Genomic DNA, 13,004 nt, shown 5'->3' on the forward strand with positions numbered 1-13,004 from the left:
AAAGCATCTTAAAACTGAGAAAATATCGTTAAGTTCGATCCACTTTTTGCTAACGGTGAAGACATTATTGTTTCACATGTAACATTCAGCGGCAGAGTATCACTTTTATTATGTGTTCAGAGGACAAGGGGCATGCCATTTGGGGAACAGGCAACATAAGGTGAAAGACACTGAATGGTAATAAAAGGACTGATTTAAAAAGTTACAGTCCTACTACAAGAGTGGATCTTATTCAGGGGGATGGGAGTAATATCACTAATTAAAGTATACTGTGAAATGAGGACATAGAGCTGTTCTCAATTAACTTCAAGTATTCCAAGTAAGTTCCAAGTCTAACACAAAACACAACAGAACACAAGCCCACTCCCAAAAATGCTATGGTCTGAATCAAGCATAATTCCCAGTATTTCACTTGACTTGTACACTCAACTGGGCAAGCAGACTACCTCTATTCTGTATCCAACACACCTCATTTCTCCCAGTGATCTAGCACACTGTTCAGGCATCCCATGTCAATCCACACCATTAATGTCATCTTTGAGGCACAGAAGAAAGGGGGAAACAACTGTCTGCTCAGTGACTGGAAAAAGCAACAGATTTCCCTCTAGAGAAGGGAAGTTGCTGTTCTTTGCCCTGTTTTGTGAGTATGTTAGACTGACTATGCTGAGGGATCCCAAGAGAACATGGCTGAGAGACTAGCTTGCTTTCTCTAACAGCTGCAAATTACTCAGAAGTTCCACAGCTGCAGAGCTACACAGCTGGAAATCTGATCAAGCTTTGGTACTAAACAATTCTTGCATTGCACATGAGCATCATAAAACTCTACAGCCAGTATTTGGGCACTTAAGTCTTAAATAAAATTAAGCTTCTTAGATGTGACTTGTCTCCAAACACCCTTAAATTTAACTCAAATACATCCGAAGCTATTTGGAAATACAACAGTACTCCTGTACTCACTGATCACTACGGAAGTCAAGCATTCGTAGGTGATGTAGTGTGGAAGTGATATCCTGAGGGCAGATTCCAGTCAGCTTACTCAATTTCTTGATGCTTAGTTGCTTGTCACGTTGATGATAAAGGCACTCCAATATAACACTTTTCCAATATGCCATATATGAGAGGCGCCCCAGGTCTGACAGGGGCTTCTCTGGTGATCCTGCTTGACCCTCACGCTTTGAAAGCAAATAGCCTAAAGATATACAAGAAAAAAATTTTAAAAAATTAGCATATATAGCTTCTGTTTCCACCCCAACTTCTACAAAAGCATTTTTCCAGAAAGTAGCTGAATACTGCCTACAAGATATAGATTATAATTTTGAAGGATACACTGAATGGTCTCGGACAAATTTTTTTGTTGTTTAAACTCCTGTTATTCAGTGATAAAATGAGATTACTAAACTACATTGCCATCAGACATTGGCTATGGGGCAATGCCACGAGATGGCAGCAGTTGGCTGCCTAGAAACTATACTAAGCCTTAAGTACAGTTTTCTGAGTATCTTCCAATTGCAATAGCAATTCTGAGGATGACAGAAGGAAAACATATTTTATCTATTTAAAACTAATATAGAAACCAATTTTCTTGAAAATTCTCTACTGTCAAACTTCAGGGTCATACTGGAGAATATGAAGCTCTATCTACAGAGCCTTAATTAATTTAAGACTGTGATATACTGCACAGGTTCAATAAAGACTGAGAGGTTATATCTTCCCCAGTATGACAAAGGGTGGTGGTGGGAGAACCAGCTGACAAATGTCACTGCTGCTCTAATATAGCCCATATTTGTTGATTTCTCAGGATACATTACTGAGTTCCTTTGTTTCACCAATATTTTCAGGAGAACCACAATTTATCTACACAAGGATATTTACCAGCGAAATCATTCTAATATAATTATACCAATAGGGTTTTTCCTCTGGACACTAACTCCAAAATTAGCACGTCCACAGGGAGGACTATATTAGATTGCACTCAGCATAAGAGAGATATAGTTACAGTGGCAAGATTCCCTGTGAACTTGTTGAGATCCATGTATGAATCTGAGAATTGTTTGAGTACGTCTGTCTTTGTTGTTCTCAAAGCTAAATTAAAATGTAACTATGACTACCTTTTGCTTAAAGACACTCATTCACTTAATTAAGCTGCTGAAGCTTTCAATAGACCATGCAGTTTTAGGGTTGACTTTCTGTAGGAAGAACTGCGTGCACAAAGTAAACTTCTGCTAACAACATAGAAGACATAAGAATTAGGGTGAAAACGATCAATTTGCCTTTAGAATTGAAGCCTTCCAACAAAAAGAATAAATTGTGAAGTTCAGATGACTTTGTGAGCTTTAGAATCCTTTGTCCCGAGGTATTTTTTAATTTGAAAAACATCCTCTTTCACAGTTAAGACTTCCTTTAAAATATGAAAAGACAAAGACTAAAAAAATGAAGAAAAAGTTCCTTACTGAAGTCAATTAGGAACCTGCCATAGCCCTTACGCTGGTATTGTGGAAGAATCATTATACAGGAAACGTTGTACTTCTGTTGGCAGTGTTTTTCCTGTTGGAGAAAAAAAGCAGCAAATTAAAAAAAAAAAAAAAAGATCAGTGAGAAATTGAAGTTGTTCTGTACAAGCCCTTAGTTACTTCTATAGCAAAAACTGAGATAAAAAGCTACAAAGTGTCTTAGGAACAACAATGTAGATGAGCCAAGGAAAGACTTTAAAAGAGAGAATATCAAAACTCTATTAGTATCATTTCAGTTCAGAAAAAGAAAAATGAAACCTTGACATAACTACCAACTCCTGCTTAGATACAATACAGTGAAAGAACATGGGCTGCATTGCAGATACAGTTCAAGGCATAAATCTGAAGACTACTAAATTCACTGAAAAAGATTGCAATGTTCCAGTGAATCTTTAAACATTGTAACCACAGCATACTAAAATCCAATCTCAAATCTGCTGAAGACTGAAAGGAAAAGCTTTAATTAAAGCTATTTTTAAATAAGTAAAACAATTGCAGATAAAAAGCTTAAGAGAAGGCCTGTCTGAAATTTTGGTCCTGTTCCACCAAAAAAATAAAAGGTTTGAAATGAGGTGCAAAATTCCCAAATTTGTTTGGAAAACAGTGTATTTGCAGAAGGAAAGATGAGCTAGAACTACCTGGTAACAATGTTTACCTCTCAAACTGTACTGCCCATCACTACCAAGAATAGGAAGTAATTTGAGAAGTTGGAGGGTTTTTTAGCTACTAGCTGCAGTACAAGTTCCGTAGAGAACATAAGCTGTTCAACATTATGAGGAAGCTTGGTTTTATTAGTTGCTGTAGCTGGTGGTCTCCAAATGTACCAAAGAAAATCTGGTTGCAACAGGTGTCTCTATAGTAATGTTACATAATGTACGACAGAAAATGCAATGGCCTAAATTACAACAATTTAGAGACTCTGAAGCAGCATTTCTCACCACAGAAAACGCAGTTGCAAATCTGAAGCACTCAAATACTTGCCTTGGAAAAGTAGCCAACAAGGTGACAGCCCTTGACATCATTTTGTGTCAGCACGTAGAAAAGAAATGGCTCCACATCGTAGTAGAGAGTCTTATGGTCCAGGAAGAGTTTGGCTAACAAGCACAAATTCTGGCAGTAGATAGTGCTGACATTGCCATCAACCTTACAGAAATAGGGAAAAGTTTTGTCACTCCATTTGCTGTCATGCAAGGACATGTTTCATCAGGGTATCCCTGTACATTTGAAAAGTCCAACGTGAGAGGAAGACTTCTCTGTCACAGGTAGCGCCTCAAAGGACTTAAACTTTCACGGCATAAAGGCTGTGGCCAAGTCACTGTTACACTCATTAGCTTAAGAGAGAACTTACACCTCATTTTTCTAAAATGAAAAAGCATTTTTACAAAGTGAGCCCTGTCGTATGTTTTATGGATGGGGTCATCTCCCACTGCTTGCTCGTAGTCCTTCACTCTTAGCAACTGAATGCTTCGAGAATGAAGATCTTTAGGGGTTTGGAAAACTTACCACACGATCAGGTGCTAAAGACGCTATTTTATAGATAAAAAGTAAGTGGCTTATTTTTCTAACTTACTTCAAAGACTGAAATATTGTTTTTTCTGTAAATTTCATTGGCTGGAGGATGAAACCAGCCACATTTTTTCATATGCTGTTGAAGAATAGTTCTGCTTTTCATGTATTTCAGACAGAATTCACAAAGGTACAACTTGGGTAGCCTGTAAGCAAAGATAAAGAAAGATCAAAGACTGAAGATACAGACTTTTTTAGCAAATTACTCACGTCTGCAGATAGAGAAACTTCATCAAAACAAACCCAGTATACACTGACCTTCTATATGTGCTAATCAAGTCAAAAACACCTTACCATAAAGTAATGGCACTTACTTATTCTGTAATGAATGCATATTAAAAAAAAGATGTACTTAATGTCCTGCATAATTCCTTTAACATTATTATGTCAGAAGAAATACATGCATAGATTAAAATCCTAAGAAAATAGCTAAGACTTAGTTACACTGTTTAGTGTAAGACTAAACATTTTTCTTTAGCTGTGTTGAACTACATTTAGCATAAAAAGAATACATCAAAGTAATTCATGTGAAATTCTATTTACTTTTCTTTTTCAGCTCCCATAAATAATATACGGACATTTCTAATCAAATCATTTAATACATTAACATCCTATTCCCTAAACAAATTTACTGTTTTTTATCATGAAGAGTACTGCAGTTGACTCACTGGAAGGAAGGGATGGCATCCAGAGAGAGACCCTGACAGACTGAAGTTGTGGGCCCATATGAACCTTGTGAAGTTCAACAAGGCAAAGTGAAAGGTCCTGCACCCGGGTTGGGACAATACCCAGTATCAGTACAGAATGAGGGATGAAGGGATTGAGAGCAGCCCTACAGAGAAAGACTTGGAGATAGCGGTGGATGAAAAAATCTCACATGAGCCAGCAACATGTGCTTGCAGCCCAGACAGCCAATTGTATTCTGGGCTGCATCCAAAGAAGCGTGGACAGCATTTCCAGGGTGGCAATTCTACTCCGCTCTTGTGAGACCCCACCTGGAGTACTGTGTCCAGCTCTGGGATCCTCAGTACAAGACATGGATTTGTTAGAGAGAGTCCAGAGGAAGGCCACAAAAATGATCCAGGGGCTGAAACACCTCTCCCATAATGAAAGGCTGAGACAGTTGGGGTTGCTCAGCCTGGAGAAGGCGGCTACAGGGAGATCTTATTGCAGCCTTTCAATATGCAGAGCGGGTTTATAAGAAAGACTGAGAGAGACTTTTCATTAGGGCCTATAGCGATGGGACATGGGGCAACGGTTTTAAACTGGAAGAGGGTAGATTTAGATTGGACAGAAAGAAGACATATTTTATTATAAGGGTGGTCAGACACTAGAACAGGCTGACCAGAGAAACTGCAGATGCCCCTCTGGAAGTGTTCCAGGTCAGGCTGGACAGGGTTATGAGCTACCTGATCCAGTGCAAGATGTCCCTGCCCATGGCAGGGGGGTGGATAAGATGGTCTTCAAAGGTCCATTCTAACCCAAACCATTCTATGATACCACTTGTAAAGAACCAATGCACTTTGAGAGTCAGATACTCTCATCAGTTACATGCTTAATGACATTCCAGTACCAGGTCATCTAGCTGAGGCTGCTCCCTCCTCAGAGCATGGAATATATCACTTCTTTGGAAATCCATCTAATCATATATTCCTGTGGCAGTTTGAATACTCACAGCATATGCGGATTGTTGCAGAGAGGTAACCAACTTTTTGACTCAGCCTAAAAAGACCTTAAGACATCTATTACCTAAAAAGACCTTAAGGCATCCAGATACCATGAAAAGCATCTGGATTATGTGTACTTTGCTTCTGTCTTATATTCAGATAGAATCTTCTTAAGATTTCTATCTCTGCTGGAGTACAGCTTTCCCATAAATACTGAAGCAGAACAAAGGAGAAGCATTTTCAGTCATACCTTGAGTATTCCTGTGGGTATGGGGAGGAGTACCAGGTCTGGATTTCATACTTGCCAAATTCAATGACAGAAGGGCATCGGATTTGTGGATCAGGAGGCCCAGTCACCCCTACTTTCTATGCAAGGGGAAAAAAAAATTTTTTGTGAATTTACAAGTAAAAGACTTTGAAGCTGAAATAAATTAAAACATTCCTACTGACAGAGTCCATCCTATTTGAACTCACATAGAAATAGGAAGATGCAGATGTTGCCTTCTGACAATAAATCCAGTACTAGTCACACTTCAAGCAAGTATGGGATTCACAAAAAGGAAGAATTGGTATGCACTGTCATACCACATACCTCTACTACTCTCACACTGTTGCACGTCATAGCCTTACATACAAATTAGTACCAAGTAAAATTTAATACAATCTTTTCTGAGTCCTGTTGCTGTTTTCTTTCTTGTTATTTCAATCACCAGGAACATAAAGACATTATCTGCTCCTGAGGTTAATACCTAGAATTTTTAAGTATCTAACATAACACATCAGTGTCTTTCCAGCTCCGAGACTGTATATGCTACAGTGAATGTAGTATCTACCAAAACAATATTCAGAGTATGGCTACCTACATATCAATCACAAGTGTAGAAGACTTAAAGGAAAATCTCAAATTATTTATTAGAAGAAAAAAAAAAAAAAGTATTTTAAAATTACTTACACAACCTTCATTTCCCCTGTTTCTCTGACAGTAACCGCATATTTTATGGGAACTAAAAATAAGGGAACTAAATGCTCTCCTTTTAAAGAAAACAAATGTTCTGTCAATTAAAGATTTTCTCTCAAAAGACTGTCACAGACAATTAGAAACCCAAATATTCCCAATGGCTTTCCATTATCATATGAACCACCTGGACTGCAAAGCTATTAATGAGACCATGTTTCATGCAGGAGGTCAGAAACTAATGTAAAGAGTACCAGTGAATTATCTATATGCAAATCTACAATAGCAGAATGAAACAGCTAGACCCAGGACAATGGTTTAGGGTTTGAAAGGCTAACATTCAAAATTAACATTTTTCTAAGTTTCCTAAGTGGGACTGGTATAGGTAGAAGTCACCTTGGAACATAATCCTAGGCAAACACATTTTAAGGTTCTCTATCTAGATGAAAAATGACAGTAATCTCCCATGAAAATACCTAATCCAAGAGCTCCAAATAGAGCCATCATGTTTCTTTCTATTATTACTCAGATGATAAACAGAGTATCTTAGATCAATCCCATAACAAAGTTTGAAATAAGCAGTGTTATACAGTAGTGTTGTATAATCTCAAGAGAAGAGTTAACTGCACTTCATCTTAGTCTGCTTTTATCACACACACAGTACAGTTCAATCTTACCACAATTCATTGTTCATTAGTTCTTTTGGTACAGAGACTATATTTAGTATAGTGGAATTAAACCAGCCTATGACAGAATCATAGGTAAATAAACAGAAGTCAAATACCTGGAGAAGTTTAAAAGGACAGTTACACATAGTGAAGCTCTATTCAGGGAAGTTACTGCATAAATTCAATTGACTCCTCTGGCTTCAGAAGGAGTTAAGTCGTAAGACCATTCAAATCACTTGAAATGTACAGATAGACACATACACACACTACACGCATATGTATATGCATATGGATACTCCCTTATAAGGGAGTATCCATATCCTATTCCATAAGGAGTTCAAGTATCTAGAAAAACAATGTTTTAATTAGCCAGAGGCCCTATGTGACCCATGCTGCTAGCAGAGTCCCACATTTTACTGTTTTAACAGTCCACGTTTTACCAGCTACTTAACAGCTCTACATTCTGACACAACTAAAACCACAGCCCTCAAGGCCTTTTAGATGCCCATGTTAACCTCTTACGCTCTTATGCTTACTTTTATATTATCCTTCAGCTCTCTTGAGGTCAGTTCCCCATTACTCTCAAGCAACAGAAACCAAGTGCTTTAGCTTCTATGACAGACTGACTCATCTGGAGTCTGTATTTCTTGTTGGCTTTTGTTATTGGGCTGGGGTGGGTTTTTGGGGTTTGTTTAAATTTCTTTACAGATTTGGTACTTACCGCCAGATACTGAAAATTTAACTTTACCTGCAGTGCTTGTTCCTGAATATCTCTAAACAACTCCATGTCTTTTTCAGTTAAGACATCCTGGCTCCCAAAAAAACGCTCCTCATTTTCCTGTTTTCCATCCCAGCCATCCTGATTGTCTGTAAATGAGACAGAAAATTGTCTTCACCTACATTTACAAAGGAGTACTTGCTTTCTAGTGCAGTGACAAACATCTGGCTGTATTCCAACACTGTGCCAAGTTTTTTTGATGAGATTTTTCTATTCAGATTTGAGACCACAAAGGAAGAACAAGTTCTGGATTTGTGACCATGTCAGAAGTATTGTCATATATTTAACTAGGTCCAAAATGCACCACTTAGGCATAGTATCATAAAGACATTTGTAACAATGAGGCAGCTTTGGATAAATGGCTTACCACTATGCCCATTTCTCACAAACAAGGATTACAACTGTTTAAACGTCATATCTGGTACAACCAAAACCAGGACACTTATGTTCATCGCTGAAGAAACACCCCTTCCACAAAAAAAGCAAACAAAATCCACAAGACATTTCACCTCACCCCCAAAGCATTAAGATATATTATTGCTCTTCTAGCAGTAGCCAGGCTAATGCATGTAAATATTCAAAAGCTGTAAACCTTTTACGTTGTTGTGGAATATTTTCCACTGCTCGACTAAGAACAACTCAAGTTATGAAACTATTCAACAGGATTGTAAAGATCTGGATACAGAGATTAAATCAAGGTCCAGTCGTAGATTAATGTCTTGAACTAGAAAAGAAAACAAGGCAGGCAGAACTGTATTCAAAAGAAGGGACGGTCTCCAGCTAGAAGGTGCCAAACTGCATGAAGCAGGCTCTTCCATAGCTGAGAAAATTAAGAAACATTTGCATGCAAGCCCATACCATCGAATAGAAACTCATGGGTCTGTCATAGTGGTTTTAATTATCTGTTTCCCATTTCATACTTTTACCTTGCTATTCTTATTTTCATTAACCACTCCCTACATTACTTCTTTCAAATGTGACATTATTTAGCACATTACCTAGGGTATCTGCAAGCCCCTCATTACCAAAGGGCATTTTACCTCACAGTAATCATTTAATCCCTCATCACACCTTGCCATCATATATAGCGGCAAAGGTCTCCAGAACCGCTTCCTTTTTCCAGCTGGTATTCTACCTCAATGCAAAAAGATAACTGCATTTGACAGTTAGCTTTCAGCTCAAAGCTTCCAGTTTCTAACAATTCTAGTCACTTGAGCATCCTAGCCTTTGAACATTTTCTTGGTGTACAGGATACTTACATTGGCAGGGTGAAAAATCTTTACCTGTGGGCCATTCTGAAGTGCTAGATTTCCTGGTACCCTTTTTCCTGATCCTATACTGCTGAGAATAGTCTACCACTTCCCCTCGAGCTTTTCGTCCATCAGGGGAAGGAGTGAAGAATTTAGTAAGGCCATCTATAAGCCCTTTGGTTTTCTTGTTAAACTTTAAGGTGGTGCTGCCATCTCTGCAGAAGTCCAAGACGTCTGTCTGCTCCAGGTATCCTCCTTCTGCTGATGTTGACTGGCTGGACAGAGCGACCTTACGCTTCCGACCCCGACCAGGGCCAGTTCGAACTTTGCTGAAAGGGCCTTTTGATCTAAGGAATGAGAAGGGAAAAGATATGGTCAGAAGATTTGGTAAGGTGGTTTGTTTTGGGTTGCAAAGTGGACTACCATCTTCCCTACCTATTCATCAATCACACAGAAGCTAAAAATGAAGAATTTCATAATAAGGGAGTATTCAAGAGCCTGCGAGGAGCCAGGAGTCTAAAAATCCCAGTAGAAGTACTATACTATTTTTCTTCAAGCTGAACGTTATGCACAATAGATTTGAGTATAAACAATAGACTTTCACCAAATGTAATACAACATTAAATTTTAAAATCAGTAGCCAGAATGAATACATTGCCAAGAAGGTTTCAATTTATACAGTCATTAAACATTTACAATCATCATTTGTTAAAGTTTTTGTACTGATAGGAAATTGTCATAAGAACTACACAGAAACTTAATGCATGCAGGACACACACATTAGCTAAGACCACTGATGGTCATCCTAGCAGAAAACAGTGTTAATCTCCAACCAACTGCCATCTTTCAGGCTGGAAATTTTAAAACTTGATTGAGATACCTGAGTATTTAACACTTCTCAGAAGGATTGCCCTAGACCAACTGCTGTTTCAGGAAGATGACTGTTTTTAGCTGCAATCTCTGTGGCTACAGAGGATAGAAATAGACTGCTTTTTCCTAAGAAGACAAACTAAGCATCTGTGCATACTTCTGTGGATATATTTTACAAGTCAAATGATGGTACAAAGGCAAAAAAATTCTGAATAAATCATGAAGTAAAAAGAGACAAAACAGCAATAGCAGATAGCTAGCTTTCCTTTTGCCCCTCTGGATTGTATCAGGAGTCCCTCTAAGCAAAGGTATCACAGAGACTGAAAAAAATTAGGATGTTTAAGAAAGACATTCCCTCTATGTTGTCGTAAGGATTAAACTCCTGAAGTTTTTTCCCAGAACATCCTTTGGTGCATTTGGTTAGAATCGAGTGGTAGTTCAACTTATCTTCTTAAGCTGATCTGATGCCCAAACCAGAGTTCTTGTGACATGCTCCTTTATTGTTTTGTCCCCTGCACAGTCAATAGTGCTGTATCACAACAAGCACTGCACAGAAATATTAATTCAAGGAAATTGCTCTGGCTGAACAGTTATCTAAAGAACTCCCACCCACTCAAATCCAATTCCTTGACAACTGGCTGCCCTACAACCACCATGACAAGGCTACACAATCTGTCCCAGCAGAATCCACAAATATCCACAAATGTCCACAAATGCAGAGACATGGAAGGGAAGCAGAAAGGGGCCAAATATTTTCTGGCAGTAGTGTCAGGTTAAACATACGTCAAACAACAACCTCACATGCTTTATTGTTGACTACTTGGTTTCTCTAAACATCAGAAAGAGTTCTCCAGAAATGCAAAGCAAAACAACTACGCTGGAAGGAACAGTCATCCAGTAAAATAGACTTGAAACAAAGAGCAAAATTTATCTATGGCTATAAGGAATAGTTCAAAACTAAACAGTAAGTTATGACAAAGAGTCAAAATTATAGACAAAAAGAAGCACTGAGATTACTTCTAGTCTTTCACAAAACTCTTCAGAAATTCTGTATTAAAGAATGAAAACCTCTTAATTGTGAAAGAAATCTTCTCACAGAGTAGATCAGACATTTCAGAAATACCCACTGCCCTATAGAATCTCACACCTTACTCCTTCTTATTGAGAAACTTACGTTGTATTTTGATTCTTTAATCTGTTTTTGGGACGTCCTATTGGGTTAGCATAGCGCCGTTTTATCTGTGCTGCCTTCTTGTGTAAAAGTTTTCTTCCTTTCTTTCGTGGCCGGCATATTTGACATATCCACATACCTATAAGACACAAGTCCCCATCATTGAATGCAGTGGACATCTATATAGGACGAAAAGGAGAATTACAGGCCCCAGGCCTTCTGACAGAAAGGGTAGGAACAGTACCAAAGGCCCCAATTATCACATATACATGCACGAAAAATTATGTCTATGTTCCAGCAATCTAAAATCAAGTCCAGCTACTTTCCCACCACACACACAAACACCACCACACCCCTCCCCGGTATACTTCCCACAACCATGCAGGAAATCTCTTGAATTCATAGCACATTATCAGAAAACCATAAAAAAGCAACACACACAATTATCCCATATTCTGCTTACGACTACACTACTTCCAACTATCTTATATAGGAAAATTTTATTCCAACTACCAAGGAAGAAGCCTCCATAGATAATACTTTCTGATGAAAAAAAAAAGTTTGGTTATACTCCAGGATCCTCTACTGTCCAAATGGATACGACTTCAAAAACTTAGAAGCCCAACTCTTTCTTCTGTACAAGGCTATTCATTCAAATGGAAGCTGATCACTTTAATCTGCAAGGATCACTTCTATTCCCTCAAAGCTCAAAGATTTTTTTTCAAAACCCTTCACAGACAGTAATGTACAAGAAGCAGGAGACAGTGGAAAATCCAGATATGAAGCTCTGTCCCTTCTCTACAACATGCAAAGCAGTGCTGTAAAGAACAAGTTAAATGTAGGTAAAAGAGGACCAAATAGGCAGAAGCACTTTCTACCCACTTATCTCTTCCAACACCATCTTACATTACCCTTTTCATGACAAAGTCCTCACCTTTTGGCATCCTGGTAAGAGGGGGGTCACAGCATTCCATGTGAAAGCCACGGTCACATGAGTCACAAAACAGCATGTTATCCTGTTGGAGACAGATAAAGTTAACCTTTCTTTAGATGCGCAATAGCATCAAGCACACAGTTTTCACCTACAACCATATCACGGTATTTCACAGGTCTCAGAAAGGCTACCAGACTCAAACAAAAGCTGCAAATATTTGACTCCAGAATGATTTTATTTTGTAGTTCAACAGGACATCCACCACAAGCCTGATATCCTCCTCATTCAGTCCATATTCCACTGTACTCACAGCATTTTTGCCCTGATCTCGACAGGAACTGCACGTTTTGCACTCAATACACTGCCATCGCAAGGCTTTCACTCGAACTGTCAACTCTGGAGAGAATTTCAAACAGGACGGATGACCTATAGAGAAAGGAGAACATTTTACCAGTAAAACCATTCCACTGCTGTTAATGCTCACAGATAGCTCACAGAGAGATTATCAATTATATATTCCCATGCAGAATTTTGGTTATCCAGATACTTCTATTTTTAGATGCTTCTATTCTTACGTACTTGTAACACAAGAACAATACCCTAGATAGCAAGTGGCAGAGCCACTTACAAAGAAC

General features: G+C 38.4%; 1 protein-coding gene across 1 annotated transcript in view; it reads right to left on the minus strand.

The window, feature by feature from the left end:
* The window catches only part of KAT6A (lysine acetyltransferase 6A), a 47,771-nt gene that overhangs the window by 13,656 nt on the left and 21,111 nt on the right, over window positions 1–13,004 (minus strand). Inside the window, exons 5-14 of the mRNA XM_042801462.1 lie at window positions 12,680–12,795; window positions 12,370–12,451; window positions 11,439–11,574; window positions 9,428–9,741; window positions 8,115–8,233; window positions 5,994–6,109; window positions 4,081–4,222; window positions 3,492–3,653; window positions 2,451–2,544; window positions 958–1,189 (exon numbers count right to left, since the gene is read on the minus strand). Of these exons, the coding sequence (XP_042657396.1) occupies window positions 958–1,189; window positions 2,451–2,544; window positions 3,492–3,653; window positions 4,081–4,222; window positions 5,994–6,109; window positions 8,115–8,233; window positions 9,428–9,741; window positions 11,439–11,574; window positions 12,370–12,451; window positions 12,680–12,795 (1,513 nt within the window). The remainder of the gene's footprint in view (window positions 1–957; window positions 1,190–2,450; window positions 2,545–3,491; window positions 3,654–4,080; window positions 4,223–5,993; window positions 6,110–8,114; window positions 8,234–9,427; window positions 9,742–11,438; window positions 11,575–12,369; window positions 12,452–12,679; window positions 12,796–13,004) is intronic.

Source organism: Tyto alba, unplaced genomic scaffold (assembly GCF_018691265.1).
Source record: "Tyto alba isolate M040663 unplaced genomic scaffold, T.alba_DEE_v4.0 Super-Scaffold_34, whole genome shotgun sequence".
In the NCBI taxonomy this organism is placed as follows: domain Eukaryota; kingdom Metazoa; phylum Chordata; class Aves; order Strigiformes; family Tytonidae; genus Tyto; species Tyto alba.